Source organism: Suillus discolor (genome assembly GCF_016758755.1).
Source record: "Suillus discolor strain FC423 chromosome Unknown F5147scaffold_69, whole genome shotgun sequence".
NCBI classification, from domain to species: domain Eukaryota; kingdom Fungi; phylum Basidiomycota; class Agaricomycetes; order Boletales; family Suillaceae; genus Suillus; species Suillus discolor.
In genome coordinates this window covers 133260-157023 of record NW_024541316.1, presented here as the reverse complement: position 1 = coordinate 157023, position 23764 = coordinate 133260, and the positions used below count along the sequence as shown (strand labels likewise).

At 48.1% G+C, this 23764-nt stretch overlaps 9 protein-coding genes across 9 annotated transcripts; 3 read left to right on the top strand and 6 right to left on the bottom strand.

The window, feature by feature from the left end:
• Positions 1-503: 503 nt before the first annotated feature.
• On the bottom strand, positions 504-1387 carry F5147DRAFT_378095 (uncharacterized protein). The gene is made up of 2 exons (XM_041429467.1): positions 733-1387; positions 504-662 (listed from the first exon to the last, which is right to left on the bottom strand). The coding sequence occupies exons 1-2, from the start codon at positions 1118-1120 to the stop codon at positions 583-585; spliced, it is 468 nt and encodes a 155-aa protein (XP_041288250.1). The 5' UTR covers positions 1121-1387; the 3' UTR covers positions 504-582.
• Positions 1388-2361: 974 nt separating this feature from the next.
• F5147DRAFT_763534 (P-loop containing nucleoside triphosphate hydrolase protein) lies at positions 2362-5012 on the top strand (the record flags this gene model as incomplete). Its single annotated transcript, XM_041440646.1, has 9 exons — positions 2362-2371; positions 2494-2708; positions 2766-3359; positions 3416-3584; positions 3643-3872; positions 3925-4198; positions 4251-4408; positions 4474-4672; positions 4746-5012. 9 exons carry the CDS (start codon positions 2362-2364, stop codon positions 4790-4792), a joined length of 1896 nt encoding a protein of 631 aa, XP_041288249.1. The 3' UTR covers positions 4793-5012.
• A 421-nt stretch (positions 5013-5433) lies between these two features.
• F5147DRAFT_716462 (uncharacterized protein) lies at positions 5434-10811 on the top strand (the record flags this gene model as incomplete). The annotated part of the gene is made up of 10 exons (XM_041438601.1): positions 5434-5737; positions 5778-5809; positions 5868-6163; positions 6275-6278; positions 6307-6497; positions 6547-7693; positions 7754-8689; positions 8749-9839; positions 9888-10656; positions 10688-10811. Exons 1-10 carry the CDS (start codon positions 5729-5731, stop codon positions 10809-10811), a joined length of 4599 nt encoding a protein of 1532 aa, XP_041288248.1. The 5' UTR covers positions 5434-5728.
• A 161-nt stretch (positions 10812-10972) lies between these two features.
• On the top strand, positions 10973-12359 carry F5147DRAFT_716458 (D123-domain-containing protein). The gene is made up of 6 exons (XM_041438600.1): positions 10973-11190; positions 11245-11395; positions 11442-11685; positions 11741-11869; positions 11923-12261; positions 12284-12359. The coding sequence occupies exons 1-5, from the start codon at positions 11006-11008 to the stop codon at positions 12234-12236; spliced, it is 1023 nt and encodes a 340-aa protein (XP_041288247.1). The 5' UTR covers positions 10973-11005; the 3' UTR covers positions 12237-12261; positions 12284-12359.
• A 293-nt stretch (positions 12360-12652) lies between these two features.
• Positions 12653-14316, bottom strand: F5147DRAFT_778315 (fatty acid desaturase-domain-containing protein; the record flags this gene model as incomplete). Its single annotated transcript, XM_041442112.1, has 7 exons — positions 12653-12772; positions 12823-13319; positions 13373-13442; positions 13495-13735; positions 13799-14053; positions 14109-14153; positions 14222-14316. The coding sequence occupies 7 exons, from the start codon at positions 14314-14316 to the stop codon at positions 12653-12655; spliced, it is 1323 nt and encodes a 440-aa protein (XP_041288246.1).
• Positions 14317-14598: 282 nt separating this feature from the next.
• On the bottom strand, positions 14599-16790 carry F5147DRAFT_641581 (kinase-like domain-containing protein). Its single transcript, XM_041433059.1, has 5 exons — positions 16527-16790; positions 16187-16473; positions 15894-16128; positions 15511-15839; positions 14599-15461 (listed from the first exon to the last, which is right to left on the bottom strand). The coding sequence occupies exons 1-5, from the start codon at positions 16603-16605 to the stop codon at positions 14769-14771; spliced, it is 1623 nt and encodes a 540-aa protein (XP_041288245.1). The 5' UTR covers positions 16606-16790; the 3' UTR covers positions 14599-14768.
• A 110-nt stretch (positions 16791-16900) lies between these two features.
• Positions 16901-19591, bottom strand: F5147DRAFT_716435 (thiamine diphosphate-binding protein). Its single transcript, XM_041438599.1, has 16 exons — positions 19403-19591; positions 19315-19348; positions 19256-19263; positions 19155-19198; positions 19030-19107; positions 18933-18976; positions 18784-18883; positions 18625-18739; positions 18265-18573; positions 18073-18213; positions 17786-18023; positions 17640-17732; positions 17506-17584; positions 17339-17452; positions 17263-17286; positions 16901-17212 (listed from the first exon to the last, which is right to left on the bottom strand). Exons 1-16 carry the CDS (start codon positions 19550-19552, stop codon positions 16987-16989), a joined length of 1797 nt encoding a protein of 598 aa, XP_041288244.1. The 5' UTR covers positions 19553-19591; the 3' UTR covers positions 16901-16986.
• Positions 19592-20664, bottom strand: F5147DRAFT_763530 (acyl-CoA N-acyltransferase). The gene is made up of 2 exons (XM_041440645.1): positions 20027-20664; positions 19592-19970 (listed from the first exon to the last, which is right to left on the bottom strand). The coding sequence occupies exons 1-2, from the start codon at positions 20446-20448 to the stop codon at positions 19844-19846; spliced, it is 549 nt and encodes a 182-aa protein (XP_041288243.1). The 5' UTR covers positions 20449-20664; the 3' UTR covers positions 19592-19843.
• Positions 20665-22121: 1457 nt separating this feature from the next.
• On the bottom strand, positions 22122-23591 carry F5147DRAFT_817236 (uncharacterized protein; the record flags this gene model as incomplete). Its single annotated transcript, XM_041443591.1, has 5 exons — positions 22122-22636; positions 22752-23002; positions 23047-23055; positions 23433-23509; positions 23564-23591. 5 exons carry the CDS (start codon positions 23589-23591, stop codon positions 22135-22137), a joined length of 867 nt encoding a protein of 288 aa, XP_041288242.1. The 3' UTR covers positions 22122-22134.
• Positions 23592-23764: the final 173 nt, after the last annotated feature.

Below are 23764 nucleotides of genomic sequence, written 5' to 3'. Positions count from 1 at the left end.
CTCAACATACAAAGATAACGCGCAAACCTGAATAAGTCAGAACCAGACAACTTCAAGACTGTATGTGTCCCATCGTTTTTGTCGTAGTCCGCGCACTCATGAGTCACACTTCTGAAGACGTCTTTGACGTGTTGATGACGCGTGACCTGTCTCGGAGACACGGCTAGACTTCAACCCATACGCACCCCGAAACGGATGCGCTGCTATTCACATACGTACGAAGAGCTCTTGTCGATCTTCACGGGTCGAGTACACCTTGGCTCCGTATCATCGATTCATTTTTACGTGCGGTCGTATCGCGTAACGCACCGGCTTACCAACACAACATGTTGCTAATGGAGGCCCTCGCGCTGAGTAGCGGTCAGGACATCAAAGACTTCTCAGATTTGTGGAAGAATGAGATTCAGCAGGCAGTCCATGAATGATGACGACTAATAGACACGGCCTTATTTTGAAAGATCGTTTTCTAGATCTAGAATCCAATCCATATGCACCCCAAACGAATTGTCCTATTCACGTACGGAAAGCTTTTGTCAGACCTTGCCGCAGCTTCGTATCGTCCCGAGTCACCTCTACATCCAGTCACAGCACGCAACGCACTAATACAACATGCTGCCAATTGAAGTCCTCGCGCTTACTAGCAGTCAAGACATCAAAAAGTTCTAGGATCGAGAAAGATATATCCATGAGCGACGATTGATCGATAATAGCGAACGAAAAGATTATACTGACCTTGCATTCCTTGAAAACCCTGTAGACTTCCCCCCCGTCCACCCGGAGCACCCTCCAGCTTAATACCTGCTTGTCCAAGGCGCTTATAAAGAGCATTAGAGGCTTCCCAAGCGTTGTAATGAGGGATCTTGCTGGAGACGTGATGAAGGACGTGGGTCTCAGAGATACCGTGGGTAGCTTGAGCACCGATCCAACCCATAATCGAGCCACAGCCACCAAGAAGATTGCGGTCCAAAGTAGCCAGAGCACCAGGGGGGAAAGTAAACTCGGAGGCACGGTAGTGGGGAGAAGTGGGTCGGTATGTTGAAGAAACGTCATGAGGACAAGCCAGTGGTTGACCCAGAGGTAAGGCACTAGGTAGAGCCAAAAAAAACAGTCCAGAACCCATATGTATAGACGGAGCCAGCGATACCAGCAAGCCATAACACGATACCGATCTCAGACAGAATGATCGACTCGAGTCTCGCGTCGGTGAGGTGCGAACATCACAACATCAGGATTGAAGTCTACAAATTGTTCTCTTTGCAACACGATTCGTTGCTTCATATTATGGTTGGTGCCTTTGGGGTAATACTTCTGGCCAGAGGATAAGGTATGTAGGCCGCCAAGCTAAGTATCAGTGAACGGATGAACAGTGAGATATTTGACTGTTCCGACAACTTGAACCCATCGAGTACGGCATACTGCAACCTAATGCAGATGTCTGCGTTATTACATAATACTATAGACATGAGGCCTTTCTCCCTCCCAGGCTCTTGATGTGTGCTCCTCTGTTAGCAAGCGGCAAATTCATTTACTCGGCATATATGTGTCACTCACCCAGTCCTGTCCCTTCTATTGCAATTTTCCTTCTCTTCTGGAATACGCGGGGTATGTGGAGTATCGTACGTGTATGGCTGCTGGCAACGCCCATATCTCTCCTTCGCAAGAAGAAGGTAGTAAGATTGAGACGGGCCTTTTCTACTCAGGCTGGAACCAGGCGCAGGATGTGGATCTTAGATGACCTGAAGACGCATAGCGGATCAGAAATTGCTACCTGCACCCCTTCTTGCAACATATCACTTGCCACCTATAACATGCTACTCGATCAGACCTTCAAGGAGGAAACATTAAACTTGCAGCTTCTACATATACCTAGAGCAAGACAAAGGTTGTAGGCATCACATTGTAACGACAGCCTGACCATGTTGATAGTCAAGTCATCATGATATCAAGTCTGGCTGCCCGGGTTCATGCTGATAAGTCATTTTTTGCATCAGCTGCACACCCTGGCTGCGTGTATCCAAATGCCGTTCTATCTAAGGGCGGTTTTGATTTGGGGTGGCTCATTCTTACCCCATTCCATCCTGCTATTTTGACGACCCTTTCGAAGCTTGCGGCTATGCAGTCGGTATGAACCCACTCACCTTTGGCATTGCATTTCAAATGTGACGGCGGATGTAAGATGATATGCAGTGTACAGGCACTCGACACGTGGTCTTCCACCTGTAACTCTCATCAGACATAAAGCTGAAGGCACACTGCGTTGTTCCCAGTCCACAAGAAATTCCCATAATTTTCGTATCATGTCTAGTACGGAGCCTGGTGTAGGAACAACAACACTGCCCTTGGAAGCACGAATTGTTCGTTATGACCAATAGTGAGTTCCTCCGTATCGTCCCAATTCTTCATGTCAATCTTCGTTACAGTTTTGATCCGTAAGCACCTCCAGAACAGGATGCTCAGTGTTTGAACTTGATAGTTCCCTCAGACGATTGTCAGCAATCGTCTACAACAGGACGAACACAAACAAACAGTCAAAGCACCTCAAGAGACTGGATCAAAAGAAACCAGTCCTCGTCATCCGACGAGTCATGGACATCAAGGGTCGACACGCAAAGACTGAAATTGACATCCGAAGTCAAGAACTTTGCGAGGTGCTCATGGAGATACACCGAGGTGTAGAGGGTTTAGACCTCTTGCGAAGTTCCCCTGTCGTAAGCTAAACATTAAATATTTTAACATCGCATTGCAATTCTCATTATGTATTTCAGTGTGATCAAAAGCTGCTTTTTTTCTCTTTCAATGAGCTCAAGGAACGACTAGAATTGGAAAGGTCGAAAGGCACTCCAAACACTTCGCTCATATCTGAAATCGAAGTAGCCCTTCACTTTACTTGGGAGGAATACCAAACTACCTTCGCCGACTTTCAGTCACTGACAAGACACGAGTCTATCACCTTCGATTTACTTTGGACATTATTCCGTCATGGCACCCTAGTCTTCAGTCACCACGAGTTCACCGAGCAGGATCACATTCTCCGAGCTACGCGCTTTGAGATAATGAGAACAAATGAAGGAATCTTCGCTGCAATCCATTGTCATGTGATCACTGACGACGGGAAGCATTTTGGAATTGCTAACCAAAGGCTTCTGATCCCGTCTTTCGAAGGAGAGCGAAAGATACAAAGCCTGTCTGTTTTTCCTCTCCTCTATCACTCAAATGGACGCAACATTCGCGAACTTGCTGCTAAACGGGGTCGGAAATTTGCAAGCTTGCAATGCCAGACTTATGGTGAGATTTCCGGGATGGCTGCCTGTGTCGACCACCATCCCATGGACGACCATAAGGACCTTCGAAAGTGCATGGTGAGCAGCAATAACCAATCCTGCTTAATAGTATGCCCTATAACAAATCAATATAGGCGTACGGGCGCGTTATGATCGATCCTTGGGCATTTCGTATGTTTCAGCCTAACTCTAGTCTCAATCTCCCGGTTTCTATCCCGTTGAAGCGAGAGGAACTCGAGGAAGAGCAATACATAATCTGCACCCCTGTTGTCATAGGCTTTTGCTTCGAAACAAAGCAGTGGGGTACGAGAATTTTTCTGCTTGATTCTGCACGTTTCTGCCACAAATTTACACGTCTCAGGTGGATTCGCTCTTGACTGCCTGCGGGACGTGTCCTGGTCATTGGAGCCTTTCAATCTTCTGGTCCTGGACAACGGACGGAAGGAATTGATTCATGCATTAGTGGAGCAGCACGCATCGCGTGCGTCAACCTTTGATGACTTCGTGCGGGGAAAAGGAAAAGGTCTTGTTGGATTGCTTGCAGGTCCACCTGGATGTGGCAAGACACTTACAGCGGAAGCAGCAGCAGAGGTATTTCTTAATGTTGCTCGTGATTTCATCTACCTACGCCACCTTTGGGCAGGTGACAAAGCGTCCCTTGTATTGTATTTCAGCGGGCGAATTAGGATCCAGCCCTGAGAGCGTAGACAACGCTTTGGCTCAGATTCTGGCACTTGCCCAGCGGTGGAAGGCAGTCGTTCTTCTCGACGAGGCAGATGCTTTTCTGTCACAAAGGAGGGAGACTGATGTGGAGCGGAATGCCCTGGTATCTATTTTTCTACGGCAGCTGGAATACTTTCAGGGAATCATGTTTTTGACGACCAACTTGGTCTCACAGTGTGATGCTGCATTCGAGAGTACGTGCTTTCGCTTTTTTGTACTTGCATTCCTCAATCAATCGCAAAACAGGCCGAATCCACTTCACGGTACAGTACCCACCGCTGTGCCAAACCTCACGGAGACAGATCTGGAAGACGTTCATCAAGAAGGCATCGGATGCCCACCGGTGCTTGATCAGCGAGGCTGAAATTGATGCTTTGGCCCTGGAAACGCTCAATGGCCGTCAGGTATGTTAATCGGTGCTTTCTTGCATTTCGTATAGTTGAAAGTAATGGTGCCAACGACATTATAGATCAAGAACATTGTGGCAACTGCTCTCTCTCTCGTGTTACATTCGGATACAACGCTTTACGTGAAACACATCCGCACAGTGCTTGATTCTATGCAGGATTGGAACAAAGCTCGGGAACACCAGCTGTCATCTGAGCACAAATCACATTCGCGAGACGGCGTTCCGGGTGGCACACAAGATGCAATGTTTTACAAACTCAGTAAGTTCGCCTTCATTGTATCCTCAAGCCATACAGGATATTTGCGAACAGTGCTCATCAGATTCATTCTCAGCTGCGTACTTCATCACAATTGTCATTCTTGCACGTATCTTCTTGTAAGGATATTATATCCTCTGCACTCTGACTTAAGCTTCAAACCGAACGCCTACGCAGTCCGCGTGTCTCATCGATGCGAAGAGCTTCACTCTTCGCATCCGAGACACGCGGATACATTCCTTTTATCCTTCCATTGCTTTAAATATCATTCTCATCTGTTCACCGGTTCACTGATGCTACTATATGTTTGAATGGAAGCTTTTGGCGCTAAGCCTGCAGGCGGGCCTTCCCAAACTTCGGGCCTGGCCTAGACCCGATGCATCATTTATGAAATTACTTATTCTTGGCTGACTTGCGGCAGGTGACAGTGGAGCCTTGCATGCTATTTTAATTTGCTGATCAAACCATCGAATCTGCGGGGAACTACAACCCCCCTCAACGTTTCAACCAGTGACCAGTGATATCGCACCTCACCACATGTGGCAAATTCCCAAATTATTTCTAGGCTATCATAAGTGGCAATAGCTGCCCCGCTGTAGTGGTACACCTTAGCAGGTGTAAGCGAGTCGGGCGCAGAGCAGAGCAGAGGCAGGCCGGCGGGAGACAAGCAGCAGGGGTGCCAGGGGTCTTGGCAGTTTGCAGGGGTCCTGGTTGTAGATAGTCGCATGTACCATCATAACAGTCGTCCTTCTCCTTTCCAGAGTGAGTGCTGGCGTGTCCACCGCATGTATACAGGAAGAATGTTTATTAACCGTTTGTACTTCCATTGGGAACGTTCCGGGAGTCCAGACGTCTAAGGCCTGCCTCGCGTTGTGCAATGCGGTATTGTTTCCACCTCCAGGATACCACAAGTTCAAACATTTCAGCAGATTTGAACACTTTTAGAGAACCTTCTCAGGCTGTGCTCCAACCTCGAGGCTTCTGATTTGCGACCACCCGAACGCCTCATGAAGGACATTGTGCCTGTGAACTATGACATACTTAACTGCCAGGCTGGCTATGACGAGTGTCTGTAAACGGTTGCATCTACTGAACGCTCATGCATCAGCCAGACGAGAAAACGTCCCTACCGTTCTCAAAGTGCGTGTTCAAAAAAAGTCGATATGTTGACTCGCCAACTAGACTCTTCTGTCTCAAGGAAAACTCTCTTTGAACAGGCCTGGGAAGAGTATCGCACAACCATCAACTCGTCCCAGATCAAAAAGGTCAAATTCATCGAAAAATGTTCAAAGTTTGCCTCAGAATGGCATGATCCTGTTACAGCCATAAATGAAGCTATCACAGAGGTGGAGACTCGGAGTCAGGATTACCAGAGACAGTCCCGGAAGGTGGTTCGCACGTATCTGCTCCCATTCATGAACGCTCTGACGAGCTTCACTGGTATCGTGGATTCATTAAGTCAATTTTTTGCTCGTCGTAGATGCCCTCCTGGATGTTGACCATCTCGTTTTAGCCACCTTGAATCCGATCGGATCGATCGTCTGGGGCTGTCTCAAGGTTGCTCTCAATGCAAGTGTCAAGTTCCTAGTCGAACATAAATTTTAGTGACGTTTACTCGACTTCACCTTTTTTCAGAGCCTTGATCAATACGGGAGACTCTTTGAAACCATCCACTACGAGTTGGCCTCTCTCAGTGATCATCTAGAGAATATCGCTGGCTATGGCGACCTGTACCAAACAAACCAAAAAATGCAGAGTACCCTCTGTAATGCTTACATCAATATTATCCGCTTCTGGCATAGAGTTGATAAAGAATGCACCAAGTCAGGTCAGGAAGTTTTTAACGACAACTGAGCTTGATCTGACAATAGGCTTAGGACCAAAGTTCGGGACACCTTTCAGCACAAAGAAGTTGGGGTGCATCGTAAGTCACATGCGTGAGGATGTTGTGAAGATTAAAGCATACGCTGGCCTGCCTCACAACCAAGAGTCAGGCGAGGACCGTCAGGCGAATAAAGCAGTCCGGCAGGAGGTGGGAGAAGAGAGGATCAGGGTAGAAGATCACCGCCGCTTTCAGTGGGAGTGCGATGGAACGCGGAAGCTGGACATAGTCTTGGATTGGCTGTCATCAGAGTCCTTGAACAATCAGTGTCTCGCACTGCAAGGCAGGAACTTACGTGGCCGTAGCCAAATCACTTGCCAATGGCTATTTTCCCATGACGAATTTCTCCAATGGCAGAACAATCCCCCATTATCACCGATCTTGTGGATCCATGGTCCGCCTGGATCCGGGAAATCGACTCTGTGTTCGAGCGCCATCGAATTCCTGGCCAAAAGCCCAGGATCGGATGTGGTGATTTTTCACTTTTATGACTTTGCGCAGCATCTTTCTCCAGAGCAGATATTGTCTATTCTCGCAGCACAACTCCTCCTGCAATACCGCCAGCGCCTGCAGGAAATTCCAGATGAATTGCAGAAAATCATACATGCGCCCGAATCTCTCCTTGAAAGGGTTCAAAAAGTCATCAAGGCATTAATTGAAGGATATTCGAGGATCTACTTCTTTCTCGATGGTCTGGATGAGGAGACGACAACGAAAAGTTTGTGGGATGATGCTGTATTAGTGCTTCGTTTTCTCGCCAAGCTCGTGGACGACTCTCCTACCAGAGTTCGTGTATGGTGTAGTAGCCAGCGCCGGGATTGCATTAGCAAGGAACTCCGGGGGTGCCGTAGCCTCGATATCGATGGCTACACGAGGAGCGATCTCGCTTTGTACTTCTCAGACGAGGTTTCTAAGCTTCGGTTACTATGGTCGAGTCCTTCCGAGCAAGCTCCTATCCTGGAAATGTTGAAAAGTCGTGCCGAGTGTAGTTTTATTTGGGCAAAGTTCATGATAGACGCCCTTGAAGAATGTTGGTCGACCGCTAGGATGGAAGAACATCTCAAAGGGTTCCCGGAGACTCTGGCAGAGTATTATCACAGATTTTTCGAGTGTATGGAGAAGCTTGACCGCCCACTAGCTTGGTATGTCGGTCATTTACTCTACCACATGCTTGCGATGCTGAACATACTACTGTACTACAGCAAAGTCTTTTCACTCGTTATTTTTGCCCGACGTCCTCTGCGATTGAAAGAACTTACTGAGGCTGTATCGTGCTTGGAGAGTGAGCCCCACAAAGAACTCCAGCACAAGGTCAAGCCCAACTTCAACACCATCCGTGCCATAGTCCAACCCTTCATCGAATTCATCAATACCGATGGCACAGATGATTCTTGCACTGAGGAGCAATATACCTGTCGTATCTTACATTCTACCCTGCGCGATTTCCTTGTGGACCATCCAAATATCCTGTGCGACAATTCCTCAAATCTTCGTATTAGCGCTGAGTGGCCGGCTCGCGCTTGTTTACATTACCTGGGACAATCTCGATATTCCGGTCTACTAGTCAGACGGGAGGGAAGGTGGCTTGACGTGACGGAAGACCCGGTCGATTGTCGCCCTTTGCTTGTGTATGCAGCAAAGTACTGGGACAAACACCTTGACGACGTCACTATCGCAGAAATAGGTAGTGTTGAGTCTTTCATCACTTCTCCTAACTTTTGGACCTGCGTGCAGGTCCAGAGCCTATGGGTAGAAGCGCAATTTTCGTTCTTCTCCCGTCCCAATGAAGACAATGGCTTTAACACATATTTTCGGCGGGTGTTCCCATCATGGTTTGCACGAGCTCAAACCGGTCTTGGTCAAAAGCTTTGGAGAGACTACCGCCGATTTTTGCAGGACTGGATATATTTCCTTAGCTGCGAGCAGTGTGGCGGAGAAAAGACATGCGAAATACTCCCATACATCGGACAATTAGATCGCATATGGTTCGGAGCTCTTGGTCCGAACAATTTTCTGTCTCGATTGGAGGACAAATACACATGTTTTGCATTCCAAACGGATGTCGATTCTGATGGAGTCCAGTACGTTTTTGATGCGGTCAGTGAGACAGGAGACAAAGTCATGATATTACGGATACAGTCAGTCAATATGTTTTTCTACCATATGATCGCCTGAAGTTAATCTCTTGGGTATCAAGGCTAGAAGCTCGTGTCAGCAGATCATCCATCCTCAAATGCTCTTGCGAGAGCTGGAATCTATCTAAAGAGCACCCTCCGGAACTCCAGCACAAGCAGACCATACAACTCAGCACCAGTAGTTGCAACTGGAAGTTATATACGGAGTCCGTAACCGATCCTACCTTACAGACAGGCAAGGCTGCACCAGCTGCTTTCGGACCAGATTGTCAAACCCTCCGGATTGGCACCCAGCTGTACAGGCAAGCCAAAAATGGCAGATTTATCGCCATTCCTACGCAATACTTTCTGTGCGATCTGCGCTCCATCTACTTCGAGGAGTTTGCACGTCGTCGTCAGTTCCTCGTTCTCACTTCCCGAACAAAGATTTCCAAAGGAGATCTCAGAGTGACGCAGATCAAAGCAGACGGAGCAGGTGATGAAGACGACGACCTAGACACAAGTGCCGATGAAGATTCATGGGTAGAAGAGGATGAGGATTTTAAAGATGGAGACAGTTCCATAGAGACCGCATCGGATTCAGAAGATGAGTTCGAACGCGGAACTGAGTCGGAAAATTCGAGCAACGAGAGCACAAGTGAAGGCAACACCAACTGTTCTGCTAATTTCGGATTTGAAGACGATATACTCCCTCTATGGGCCAATCACTTTGGCAACGAAGACACTGACACTGACACTGACAATGAGAGCTATCATTCCTTTGATATCAGTGGTTTCGGTGTTGAAATCAATGCCCACTCGAAGGACTGCGATGACATTTCCGAACACGAAAAGGATTTAGAAAGTAGCTATGATGAAGTGTTCGACGACCACTTCTTTCGCCACGAGGGACGACACGACTGGGAGGGACCATGGAGTGAACGCGCAGAGAAGCAAAAGGCTCAAGCAACCATCACTGTGTTTGACACTCGATCGTGCACTCGTCTCTTCCGCCTGAGGCAGCCAATCAAGTGTAGACTGTTTGCTTCGCCGCCTGTCTTCCACCCTACGAAGTCCCTGATCGTCTGGCCACTCGGCGATGGCAATATACTGTTTGTGTATTACTTGGCCAAAACGCACTTCACCCGGCGGCTGCAGCCATCAACCCCCCACAGTAAGTCCACTAAAACTCAGAGCAATCGATGCTGATGACCAATATCAGCGGGTCATGTCTTCATGAAAATCCATTTTTCTGAATGTGGTGAATTTTTGCATATCGCCACTCTTGAAGCACAAGGGAAGGCTCCGGAATTGAAGGACTCAGAACCCCTGCCTCCCATTAAACTAGCTCTTCTCGTGTGCACGTACCGTCTTTCTCGGAGAAAGACTGCCAAGTCACCTCAGAAGATTCATTGCATGAAGTTAGCGCTAGGCCAAACTACACGGCTGCACGTATCGAAGATGCCATTCACGCTCACTTGGACATCAAAGGATCTCTACTTCAGTTGCAGCAGAAAGTTGCTGCAAGTTTACCGCATTCCGTTGTTTGGATCAACAGAAGAGAAGGGCAAGGAGGATCAACAGCCCGTATGGAAGCCTCGGAAGCCATTTTTTCTCCCGCACAGTGCCAGTAACCGAGCAGTATACTATTTCCCTCCTGCGGAGAATAAGAGTGGCAAGGAGCAATTACCCGCACGCATGCTCATCGGGAGCGACTTTACAGCACTGAATGATATTGAACCAAACGAAGCTGAAGAGGATTACGACATTTTGTTAGTGGAACGCGTCATCGACCACTCTGTTGGCAGAAGAGGAGAATTTCATCCGCCCATTGGGTGCTATGTCGATGAAGACACCAACCTTGGCGGATGGGTTGATTCTCATGCCCGCGCGAATATTTTACAAGATCGCGGCGTTGGCCATTTCGACATGCCAGCCGAACGCTTCAATTCTGATGATGATTGCGACTGTGAGTGCTACTATCAGGCTACGTGCATGGTCCATTCTCATTCCTGTTCGTAGTGGAACTGTTCATCTATTGATTATACCAGCACTAGGAACTAGATCCAAGGCCTTACAATATTGGTACCAGTTTCAGAATTCATGTACTTCTTCAGTCGACTATACCGATTCGTTCTTCCCCTAAATCTAAGAGTCGTCTACTTCAAGAACCAAGGCTCACCCCGAGTAACATGAGAAGGGACCGGTTAAGCTTGAAGTGTTCTCAAGATACAAAGATAACGCGCAGATCAACTACAACACCATAATGTTTTTCGTTGAAGAGTAGCACTAGTAACTGTAGCCCCTTAGCTTTCTCGATCAGGCTGTACTTGGACCGGCATGTCATCGCATCGCATCTTCCCTCTACAAACACCAGATTATCTACTCTCCTTCCAATTTTCATCATGGTATCCGTCATTTTCCCCCATTAGCATCAAAAGCACCATCATCCGTCCCTTGAGTCAAACATTCAAGGAATACCTCGACTCTGACGGCATTTTCGTACCAGAAGGCTCGGAAAACGTGTCGGTTGGCTACAATCACCATCTGTTCCAGTCGTACTCACTTCCCACCACCAGTCCCGCAGAAAGCTCTCCTTCGGACCAGGAGGATGAAGACGACGCTGCAGTTGGGCAATCCTTCTCCTTCCCCGATCTAGATGAGCGGATAAGACAAATCATCAAAGAATACGGCGCCATTTTCCCCAAGCTCAACTTTTCTTCACCAAAGGTCAGCTCGTTCCATCAAAATCGATCCCCGTTCACATCGAACACAGGACGCATCATGGGTGCTACCACCATCCTCGCCTCTTAAATGCACATCGCCATCAGACGTCTACATCCTGCTGAAATCCTCGGACTTTATATCGCACGACCTAAGTATCGACGCGGTCTTCGAGGGATGCCAATGTGATCCCTCGAATCCGCCATCGTACCAACTCGAGCTTGTCTTGAGGAAATGGTACCCTATAGACCGGAGTCGCGAGTTCAGGTGTTTCGTTCGTGAAGGCCGTCTCATAGGCACGTCCTGTTTTCTAATTCTTGTTCCAGCAAGCCACGAACGACGCTCGTACAGGGATATCACAACGCGATACGAATTTCTATGACTTCATGAACGAGCCACAAACACAAAATAAAGTCTTAGAGACGCTTCAGCGTTTTTGGGAGGACAAGATCAAATCCAAATGGCATGGACAACAAGACTGTATGCGTCACATTGTTTTTGTCGTAGTCCGCGCACTCATCACACTTCTGAAGACGTCTTCGATGTGTTGATGACGCGTGATCTGTCTCGGGGACATGTCCTAGACTTCAACCCATACGCACCCCGAACGGATCCCCTGCTATTCACGTACGAAGAACTCTTGTCGGTCTTCACGCAGGGGTCGAGCACACCCGAGCTTCGTATCATTGACTCACCTTTACATCCGGTCGCATCGCGTAACGCACCAGCTTACCAACACAACATGCTGCCAATGGAAGCCCTCGCGCTGAGTAGTGGTCGAGACATCAACGACTTCTCAGATTTGTGGAAGAATGAGATTCAGCAGTCCATGAATGACGACGACTAATAGGCATTCTCTTCTTTTGAAAGATCGAACGGATTTGTCCTATTGTCCTATTCACGTACGGAGATCTTTTATCAGACCTGAGCTTCGTATCACCTAATCACCTCTACATTCAGCCACAGCACGCAACACGTTGTCAATTGAAGTTCTCGCACTAACTAGCGGTCAAGAGTCAAGACATCAACAAGTTCTTAGATCTGTAGCAGAAAGAGATCTCCACAAGCAACGATTAATCAATAGTGGCGAACGAAAAGATCATTCATTTTGTGATTCATTAGAATTATCATAACGCAAGATCGTTGGACTCTAATAATAATCCACCAGACCCCCTTGCCCCAAAGACGTGACACCATCTATGTTATGGATCATAATGTAAGGAATAGTCAAGCGGGTGGTCTACCGGCGACTCTACTATGCTTTTAGATCTTGTCAATCTCGATACCGGAGTCGCTAGCGCTAGCATCAGCGAATGCAGGGCGAGTGGCAGCGAGACCCGAGGCGTTCTTGTAGAAAAGAATGTTGCCTTCATCCTCGACAAACTAAACAATGCCTCAGAACATATAAGAGACTGAAGTAAAAGTATACTGACCTTGCATTCTTTGAAAACCCTGTAGACTTCGCTCCATCCACCCGGAGCACCCTCAAGCTTGATACCTGCTTGCTCAAGGCGCTTACGAAGAGCATCAGAAGCTTCCCAAGCGTTGTAATGAGGGATCTTGCTGGAGACGTGATGAAGGACGTGGGTCTCGGAGATACCGTGGGTAGCTTGAGCACCGATCCAACCCATAATCGAGCCACAGCCACCAAGAAGATTGCGGTCCAAAGTAGCCAGAGCACCACGGGGGAAAGAGAACTCAGAGGCACGGTAGTGGGGGAGAAGTGGGTCGGTATGTTGGAGGAACGTGATGAGGACAAGCCAGTGGTTGACCCAGAGGTAAGGCACTAGGTAGAGACGGAACACAGTCCAGAACCCAAATGTATAGACGGAACCAGTGACACCAGCAAGCCATAGAACGATACCAATGTCAGACAGAATGATCGACTCGCGCTGGTGAGGTGCAAACATCACAGCATCAGGGTTGAAGTCTACAAAGCGAAATTATTAAATCGTTCTCTTTGCAACACGAACCGTTACTCACGGTTGGTGCCTTTGGGGTAACGCTTCTGACCAGATGCGTTGCGGATAAGATATGCAGGCCAGCCGCCAAGCTAAAGATACCATCAGTCACTGATCACACAAATCTTATCCAATTCGTCTAACCAAGTAGGTAGCAGCACCCAACATTGCGCCAATGGGGGAGTCACCCAGTGCCTCCTTCAGCTCCTTCATTACTTCATCCGAAACACTCGAACCAAGGATATCCTCCTTCGTCGGGTCGAATGAGGGCAAGCCAAGCTGCGAACGTGTCTTGGGAACAAAGACTTGATCCTGTGTCATATGACCAGTTGAAGCATGATGTTTCGCATGCGTGATCCTCCACGAATGGTATGGTACACCAAGCCTAAATTTTAATTAAGGTACTGTCAGTCACGTGACTGACGGAAATAAAAATTTAGGACCGTACGCGGAATGCAGAACCCATCCAACGCTGTTGTTGATCAACTTGGACTCTGAAAATGCTTGGTGGCCGCACTCGTGAGCAATGACCCAAAGGCCGGTTGCAAAGAGACCCGTCCAGAAGGAATACCCCGCCCAGAGAGACAAGCGTGCAGCAGGATAGAGCAGAGGATGAGGGAGGGAAATGTGTTCGGGAGAGATGAGACTGTCAAGATAAGTGGCAGTCTTGTAGATACCCGAGATTACCACCAGGTCATAAACACTAGTCAGTGTGAAACGCGTCAGAGCCAGCTATCTTGGGCAAGATAGCAACTTACATGTATAATGATGACCGCAACGCTGAACGCTTGAAACAGTGAGCGCTGAAAACAAAAACGACTGTAATAAGCATTTCGCCCCGAGATGTATCCAAAGACGCGTGCAGACGTACGGGATAGCACTCAACAAGTCCTTGATTGTGAGGTCTGGTATAACGCAGACATTTTGTTTCACAGTCGTGACGCCTTTCTCTGATCGGTCTGACATGATTGAGGTCGTGGTAGCAGACTCCTGTCTAATCCGAACTTCTATATAAAAAAAAGGAGGGAAAATGAGACAAAGGAAAGCAAGTGAAGCGAACTGTCTTCCCGTCTATTTATTGGGTTGTCCCGGTGATAACCGAGAGCACACGTGGACCGGGTTATACTACATCTTGGTACTTGAAACTTGAATGAAGGAGAGTCTGAAAACACACTACCTGCAGTTGCCAGTCATTGAATGAACCATGCACGTCGTTCATGGTAAGGACGCAAGTTTTTCAACGTTCAAGCCTCGTTCATCAAATGTCAGAAATCATATTGACATATCGCAATATGGGCAGGAGCATTGCTATACGGTATATATATCCAACGCGTGTGAGAACAAAGCCGCGAGGCACTAGAATATCTCAATCTCACTAATGAAAGGGGCCTGGCAAACGCAAGTCCTCCCTTCCAGCTCTAATTTAACGCCTGTAGCCTCGCAGCTAGTCCCTCCAAAAACGCAAACCCATCCTTCGTGATAGTCCTCCCGCTGCTCTTGTTGGTAACAGCACCAAAGTCAGCCACGAGGTTCGCAAGCACCCTATTACTCGATGCAATCCCCACTTCCCGACGAAGCCTCGCAACCACGCCCAATTTCACATGCGCTGGTTGGGGGGCTCGATCGTCCTCTCGATTTACACTTCGTAAAGTCCGAAGCGGGTGTACGAATATCGAAGGATCTGCGAGCTGTTTGTACAATGCATCCAAAAAGGCGAAACCCTCTTTGGTGAGAGTCTTTGAGCCCAATTGCAGGAATTTCGTGAACTCTTCGACGGCGACTGCGAGAGCAGCGTTATCCGTCGAATCAAGTACGGAAAGCTTAAGCTTCTGCAGCTGACTCGCTTTCTTTGTTCGCACGGGGGTGCAGGGTGGAAGGGGTTGGCCACTTGGCCTCGATCTATCGTCCTCGGAGCTGTCGCTTACGGATATGATTTCGCTAGCCTTTTTTGAGTCATGTCTTCGCGCAGGAGCAGGGACATTAGTTTGGTCCCCAAGTATTGGACGAGGCGGGTTAAGCTGGAGCTTGGCCAAGTCTTTCAGGACGTTCTCCATCTCGTCTGCATCAATCGTGGGCCGTGTAGGAGCAGGCCGTCCTGCTTGAGGCTGAACCTGAAAATTCTGAACACACAAACTGAGGTATACCGACAGACACTCGTACCTTGGGAGCTGGCGGTGGTGGCCAGATAAAGCGCTCAATATCAGTGAAGCCACTGTCCTGTGCGAGCGCCTGGAACTCGTCCTTCCAGTGATCGTAATCAGGACATTCAAAGAACTTCAGCCGTCTACAATAGCGCAGAAACTCTTCGAACTCAGAGGGCATCCCCTTGCACAGGTCTTCAGGACGAGCGTTCTTTTTCGCTCGCTTGATACGATCGTGCGCCGAGTCGGTTTTTGGTACACCATTCCGTGTCCACGAGAGTCCTCCAGGCGTAAGAAGATGTATAAACATCAATGCGGCAGCCTCAAGATCATCTCGCCTAGACGGTACTGCGACAATTCTCATAGGTAGCCATAACACATAAATAAATCTAGGATACTGACCCTTGCCTTTACAATGCACGTTGACAGACGTAAACCAATAGTTTCCCAAGAAATCTCTCTTCTCCTTTGAGTCTGGGATATGCCGCCGCGTGTGCGATTCGATGTAGCGTTTAGAAAACCCGAAGTCGATCATATAGATGGTTTCTTCTTCAGGCGTCAATCCGATAGCACAGTTCCCAAGCTGTATATCGCGATGCAGAACTTCGCGGTTGTGCATGATCTGCAAGCGTGCGATCTGCATATATGATCAACGTCAAGGTTATCCCATCGATCTGAAGCTAGAGCACACTCACCACTTGAATCGCAATAGAGCATACGCTCCGAAGGTCCATCCTATTGTGTCCCAATTGCAAATTTTCTCGGTAGATATTCTCCAGACTTCTTCCGAGGAGACTTATGACTAGATAATGCCATTTTCCCTGGGTACCGCTCGCCCATAACCGAGGCATGCCCTCTCCTCCTTGCAGTAGAGGATAGATGGCCTGCTCGTAGCGATTTGTTGGGCACTCGTGGTTGACGTCTTGCACTTTGAGCGCAACGAAAGTGTTATCGTGAACATGGCGTGCTTTGAAGATAGAGCCTGGGACGAGATGGCTTGGGTGAGGAATAGTGTTGAGTGGGCTCAGTACGTACCTGAATAGCCTGATCCAAGTCGATCTTGTAGCCAGTAGTTGCCCATTCTGCGAGGAATAGTATCTGAGTTGTGCGCCATTATGCTGCCTGATCACGGTCAATGTCCCGAGTTACAGAGGTACTGTTGGTAGCAGGGTTGAAGTGATGAGTGACCAACAGCGGAATTAAGGCGACAGCTTTGTGGCAGAGTCTAATGTCCGGAGCAATACAATATTGTGGACGATAGGTTGATTCGGACTAGACAGACGGTTGCTCGTGGTTGACGCGCCAATTGCCTCAGCCTGGTACGCGTCAGTCACGTGTTAAGTTGAAATGTGAACACCCCTGTAGCTGTCGGTTCGAGTACTAGAAGTCATAATTGTAGTCACAACACATTCACAAAACAGAGTCATTTTCATTGTAATAATACTAATACAGCGGTTATACAGTCTTGATGCGTTAAAAAACATTTGTTAATGATTCAGAGCTGCCCCGCCGCAGCTTGTGCAGTCAATGCTGCGGATGCTTGTAAAGCACGGGGTGTGTCGTACTTGTCCATGATTACTTCGACCAACTGTATCTTTCGCGCACTCGCGAATTCCTCGTCATCGAGAAGCTTGTCGAGTTCTGACTTGCTGCGGACCGTGTACGACTGTGTCAGCTTGCCCTCAATATCGCCGAGAGTAGTTAGGAGCGAAGCCCATTTCCTGTGGGAATGTGTGAGCAAAATACAGATGAAGAGAACGAGACGGCTTACCAGTCTGCGATGTCGTTGTACTTCCTGCAATGATTTGTTAACTGTCATGTAGAGTGCCTTATCAATGACCACTCGCCTATCTAGGCCGTGCAAATGCCTCTCAATGTTGTAGCCCTTGTTATTCAGCACAAAGATTATTGGCGCCAACTTGTTATGAGTCATGGTTGAGATCTCTTGCACAGTCAATTGCCTGCCACATGAAATATTCAAGTAAATTTCAGGCACGATGGACGAACCACGTACATGCTACCATCGCCGGTGAATAATATGGTACGACCAAGATGTCTGTCACGGGCTGCGATCGCTGCACCGAGTGTGCTAGCTACAGTCGTTTTCCGTCAGATGCAGGTTCAGTAGAGAAACTTCGCAATATTTACCGGTCGCCCATCCAATGCTTCCATACAAGATTTGACTGACGAAAATACACTGGTCAGGCATTGGAACGTCCAAAACTCCAAAGTTTGAAGTGCCTAGACACATGCTTCAGCTTGCATTTTGAAGGATACTAGATGTTTCGACTCACCAGTCTCAGCAACGATGACGTCCTGCTTCCGGAAGAATTTGCCGACGCGAGGCCAGAGATAAGCATGCGAAATCTTGTCGTCACTTTCCTTTGGAACATCTAACTTATAGTGCGGAACGGGGATTCGTGATGCACCCTCCTGGAATTTACTCAACCTCTCCGTAAGCTTCGGGAGAAGCCATTTCATTCCTATACCCGGAAATTTTGCGTGGCGAACAAGTGTATGGTCGGAATGTAGCTGCAAAAATCACCTAAGCGTCGAAAACTGGCATGTCACGGAAAATTACCTCGATGGTGTGCCTCGCAGGAATATGGTACGTGAACATTCCCGTGTTAAAATCTGACTTTAACGCGCCAATCGAGAGGATAAGGTTTGCATTCTCGACCCTCTCCTTGATGGACGGATGCGTGATCGAACCGATGTAAATCTATAGAAACGTCAAAACGGTTTTGAGCGAAAGACGGGGACGATAACTCACGCCACCATATCGTTCATACTCCTCGCTCACTGATGTCTTTCCCATTGGTGTTGCATATACAGGGAACTGTGTTTTCACGAGAAGGTCGTTGACTTCCCCGCGCACGTCGTGACGAACAGCGCAAGCATCGACGAGGATAATGACGTCTCGTTTAGCATCCTCCACGAGCTCCATAATCTCGTCGATAACATAGCTCTCGACGTCTGGGTTATTGGGGGAAGGGGTCCGCGGAAGTTTGACCTTCAAGCGCTTGGCAGAGATCTTTTCGGTGGTGAGGTCCATCGGAAGGGTAAGGTAGACGGGGCGAGCCTGAAGGACGTTTACTGCTTGAACAGGGGAAGGCAGATCATCAGTACTTACCTGAATGATAGCCTCCATGAGGATTCGATCGATTTCGGCCGCAGCTTGTGCTTTGTTCATAATCATGGCCTGAGCAGCGGTGATCTGTTCCGCAACTTTCGTGTATACGTTGAATCTGGAAGACGTGAGACACCGGATCAACAAAAAAAAAGTATATACCTTCCATCACCAAGTGTGTGGTGGAGCATAGGCTTATTCTTCAACTGCGTAGTGCTAGGCACTCCGACGATATGAAGAACAGGGACCATTTCAGAGAACGCTGAGTGATCTGTGAGTCTCCTGACGGGAGAACAACAAGCAAGAATTACCGCCTGCAATTGCGTTGGTGGCACTCAATTCGCCAACACCGAACCTATAAATTGATGAGGTCACCGGCAAATAATGATTGTCAACTACCAAACGCACGTTGTGACAACTACACCTATGCTATGCTCTTTCACGCGGGCGTATCCATCGGCTGCGTAAGCTGCGTTCAACTCGTTGCTATAATGGCGTAAGAAAATATGCAGCCGAAATGATAAACTCATTACCAGTTCCCGATCCATTGAATTGTGGGATGGTCTTCAATGAAGTCCTAAGGATTGAGGTAGAAAATATCAGTGCTTGCGCTGTTCATATGCGCAGTATTCACCAGGAAAGCTACACAAGATTGTTAGTATACCAAGTTATCGATGATTAATGAGACCATACGCATGTTGAAATCCCCCGGTACTCCAAAGATGGACTGTGGGCAACAAGTGGGTAGGGATCTATGAACATGATTGAAAGAGACCCATACCGTCACGTTGAGTTGTTCCAATCTCTTCAAAATATAATCAGAGATAGTGATAAGCTCTTCGTCCTCGCTATGATATTGTGCTTTCAAGGTTTGAAGCTCCTGTTGAAGTCGTTCGACTTCACCCTGGAGTTTCCTGGCTTCGGTACCCATGGTAGTAGTTAGATTTATTCTCTGTGACGAGTTTTAGGAGAAAGGAGGTGATGAGATTGATGGTTGAGAGAGATGTTTTATATACGGGAAGGACGACGTCATAGAGTCTAGATATATCGATCCGATAAGGCAGTTAGGCGTCGGCACACGGCGGCGAGACTGGTCAGGAGAAGCTTTATGTAAATCATACTCTAGGCTAGCCTGGCTAGGCCTAGAAATTCCGGATCTGATTGACAAGTTTTCCCCGTCGACCCCGGATATTAATCAATATCGACCAATTGCAAATCTTGTTCACAGCTGGCGACTGTCAGGATGCAACTCCGCCCATTCTTCGTCTAGAACCCCCATTGCGATGATATCTTCCCAATGACCATCTATCCAATTCCCCCGTCGTTTCCTTCCCTCCTCCTTAAAACCTCTGAACAAGAAACAGTCACAAAACTTACTCGCACCATGAGCTTATTAGCCACTCACAATTTGGTATAAACGGCCCGTGCTCTCGCATTGCCTTCTGTAACATCCAAAGAGATACGCTGCAATCCAAACTGCTTGAAGGCATGGTTTACAGTGAAACGTGTGGCTTCCGTTCCATATCCCTTTCCCCAGAACCTGGAGGCAATAGTTACGCCCAACCGTGCATCCCGGTTCTTCGCCTCCAATAAATTGATGCAACAAAAGCCGACATATTCATAGTTCTTCTTGTGTACCAAAGAAAACCAGAGCGCTGAGCCCTCCGCAAAAGTCTTCATATGTTCTTTGTACTTTGAGGAAGGTGCAGGCGCGATAGCTGAGAACGTCAGGGTGCGTTGGACGAGGGGATCGTTACGCAGACGAAGGATGTTCTCTAGATCATCGTCTTCGAGTCCGCGGAAAATGAGGTTTTCTGTGGCAAACATACTCAGTTGCGCGATATCGAAGGACTATGCAGCAGAGGGCAGTAAGGGCTGGAAAAGCGGTAATATTAGAATCTTTGGAGATCATAATGGACTCAATTGCGACGAAGCTAGCCCAGCTTAGCATCATAATGTTGATTCCTGAGCGTCTAGTACTTATTTCCCCGATGCGGCAACCAAAAAGGACTGTCCAAGGTCCCAACTGGTTCCGGGCCGTTCATGAAATGATGAATGCACGTGTCCGAGTCATGCTTCTTGAACTTTTCGATTTTTTCAACATCAACATGCTAGAGTGACTCGGATCTACAGTGCTACTTCCAGCTAAGCTCGGGCAAGCCCATTGACCACCACAAGGTTTCTTCGATGGCGCGCAAGACGGTGTCCATATGAGTCATCAACGTCTTTGAATATCTCCTGTTCTTACTCACCGGCAGTCCTCAGTTACACACGGTATCCATCACCGTTCCCCTGAACATCACCGTTGTGGTGCTCGGTGCTCGCACACCTTCCGGGAGTCCGGTTACCTTCCTCGACCGTCTTTCATCGCTCTCACTCCAACACCAACGAGGCAACCGAACTCCGGCAGCGCCCCAAGGCGATGTATCTTTTCTCCCCATGATGTTGGAGTAGCTGTAGTACGGGATAAAAATGTATATTTTCTCGCGTGCATTCCGATCACCGATTTCCATGCAGTCATCATTGACTGTTGCTCTGCGGCAGAAACGAGACGTGCCCGCTGGTACCAGTAACCATCGCACCGGGCGCAATCATGACCCGTCCCACGGTGGGCTCATGTCCTACTTTTTCTCGCATATCTCCTCCACCGGCGAAACCAACACGGCAGCACCAGCAAGACCAATCTCAAGCCAAGTACAGGCCCAGGCATCATCATCGCGCCACTAGCCTCACGTCAGGTATAGCAACCAGATTGTTACGACCCCTTCCATTACGAGCCAGTTTCATACTTTTTCTCCGCTGTTACGAGTTCTGTGTGTCGCATTATATAGATCTAGCACCAAAGCAGGCAGTAGAACCTTTGCAAGTTATTACAGACACCCTGAATGCAGTACTGAAAATATGCATCACGCTCTTGGACGTTTCTTCACTTGGCGAGAAAGGGTGATACAAAATTCCGAGTCTTCACACTGTAAACCAACCACAATGCAGAGCGCAGTGCTATTGGTTCGCACAGTAGGAGTTCTCTCATATAAATGATACATGGGGGTATGCTGATATAAGAGCCACGAGACGGCCACAGATACTTCGGACGCTGAACGTCCTGAAGATTGATGGAGCAGTATCGCACCATCGACCTTCTCCGTCTGAAGTGTTCTACGAGAACTAGATTTCGCGGAAAGGTACGCGAATGCACGTGAGTTAGAACTGCATAGTCCGAAGAGAGTAATTAATATTGTTTTACTGACCGAAATAACATACGAGAATCTTGTGTCCGATGGATGTGACCGAGCGAACATGTAATGAACTATACTTTGATCGAGTACTCGGGTGGAGAGTGCTATATATTGGGCGATAGCCACGGGTCGCGACGTCGGGCTCATCTGTCATGTAGACTGTGTAAACAACAGATAGGGGAGTTCAGCAGGAAGCTCTGACATGGACAGATGAAAGAGTGCGGGGAGGACACTGCTAATGCCAAAAGGATGATCTTGCTTTAATGATAAGAGGGCTTCAGCACGTGTCAGGGAAAATGCTGGCACCAACCGGTCGACTGATCGATTGCCTGTAAATATTGTGATATGGCTGATTGCCAACATCCTGGGGCATCATGGGCGTTCTCAACCATCGACTACCATCGATTACACAGCGTGCCTTGATCAGAAGAACAGCAGGAGTGATGGGCCGCATGTCGATAAGCACCTGGCCAGCGAGATCTATGAATTTCAATAAGCATTCAAGGGTACCATCCTCGCGCACCTCCATCTGCATCAACCTTCTATCTCGCGTCACAGATCTAGAACGCAATGGTTTACCAGCTCCTGTGGATACTTGATCCGAGTTCCTGCACTTAGATCTGCCGCAACCACACCGTAAGTCCGACTCATATGTAGTTCTCCGTTCATAGATCATTCCAGATTCAGCCGGATCCTGCTGCCTCGATATCCATGACACCTGCTCCCTGTTATGTATGAGTATTGCCGTGCCAAGTGCAGCAACCGCGCAGCCCTGACTCCTTAAACCATTTTTATAATTGCGCAGTAACACTACATGCATAACCTGAATCTTCTAAATTGCACGGAAATACATCAATATACTATAAACACGAGCTTTGATGGGGCACAACTTACGAATGGAAAACAGAGGCGTAGTCAAAAGCCAAATAGAAGAGAGATATTAGCACTTTGTTCAGAAAGCACGCATCATAATGTCGGCGCGATTCTTCACCTGCTAGGGAAATGTTCAAATTTCCGATCACTCGCGCTGTATCAGCAAACCAGCAGCAATGGTTACCAGTGCTACTGGTACGCAGATTCGTACAAACGATACGCGGGGGCATCAGCTGCAGGTTGGTCACGAGTACCTCGAGCGCCGAAGAATCCTGAAGATGGAGGAAAGTTAATAAAACAGCATCGTACCACTGACCTTTTCCGTCTGGAGTGGAAAAAATATGCAAGCGCATCCTAAGTTGGAACCGCACGGTCTGCAGACCCTACAACTTCGGAGAAAGGCAATTGTTCCACTGACCAGGATGTGATACGAACATCTCGGACAGGCGAATATGGCGACATATAGCAACCTAGGCTCGCCGTCCTAGACTAGATCAGAATGTAATGTTAGATATTGCGCGATAGCCACGAGTCACGAATGTATACTGCGGAATGATAGGTTGGGGAGGTTAGCAGGCTTAAGGGCAGATATGGATGGATGAAAGGGCACAGTGACGAAATCGCTCATGCCAAAGCGGACTTGCTTTTAAGGTCACAGCAAGTTGAAAAGGGCTTCAACACGTGTATCTGCACATGACTGACTCGGAGGATGTACCCAGAAGGTGAAAGTCCTGTCTGGGCGAGCGGCAATAGGAGGGGTGGACTGCTTTGCCAGCATCCTGGTACATCACGGCCATTCTAGACAATCGACTACCATCGATTAGACAGCGTACCCCGGAAGAACACCGGGAGCTGCCGCATGTCGCTGTCGGATAAGCACCCGGCGGCCAGCGCAGATTTTAATAACGTATGAATTTCAATAAGCGTTCGAGGGTACCTTCGTGCCCTCCATCGACCTTCTATCTCGCATCAAAGTCGCACACTGAGATTATCTGAATGATCGCTCACCTATCAGCTTCTTAGTCAAAAATGGA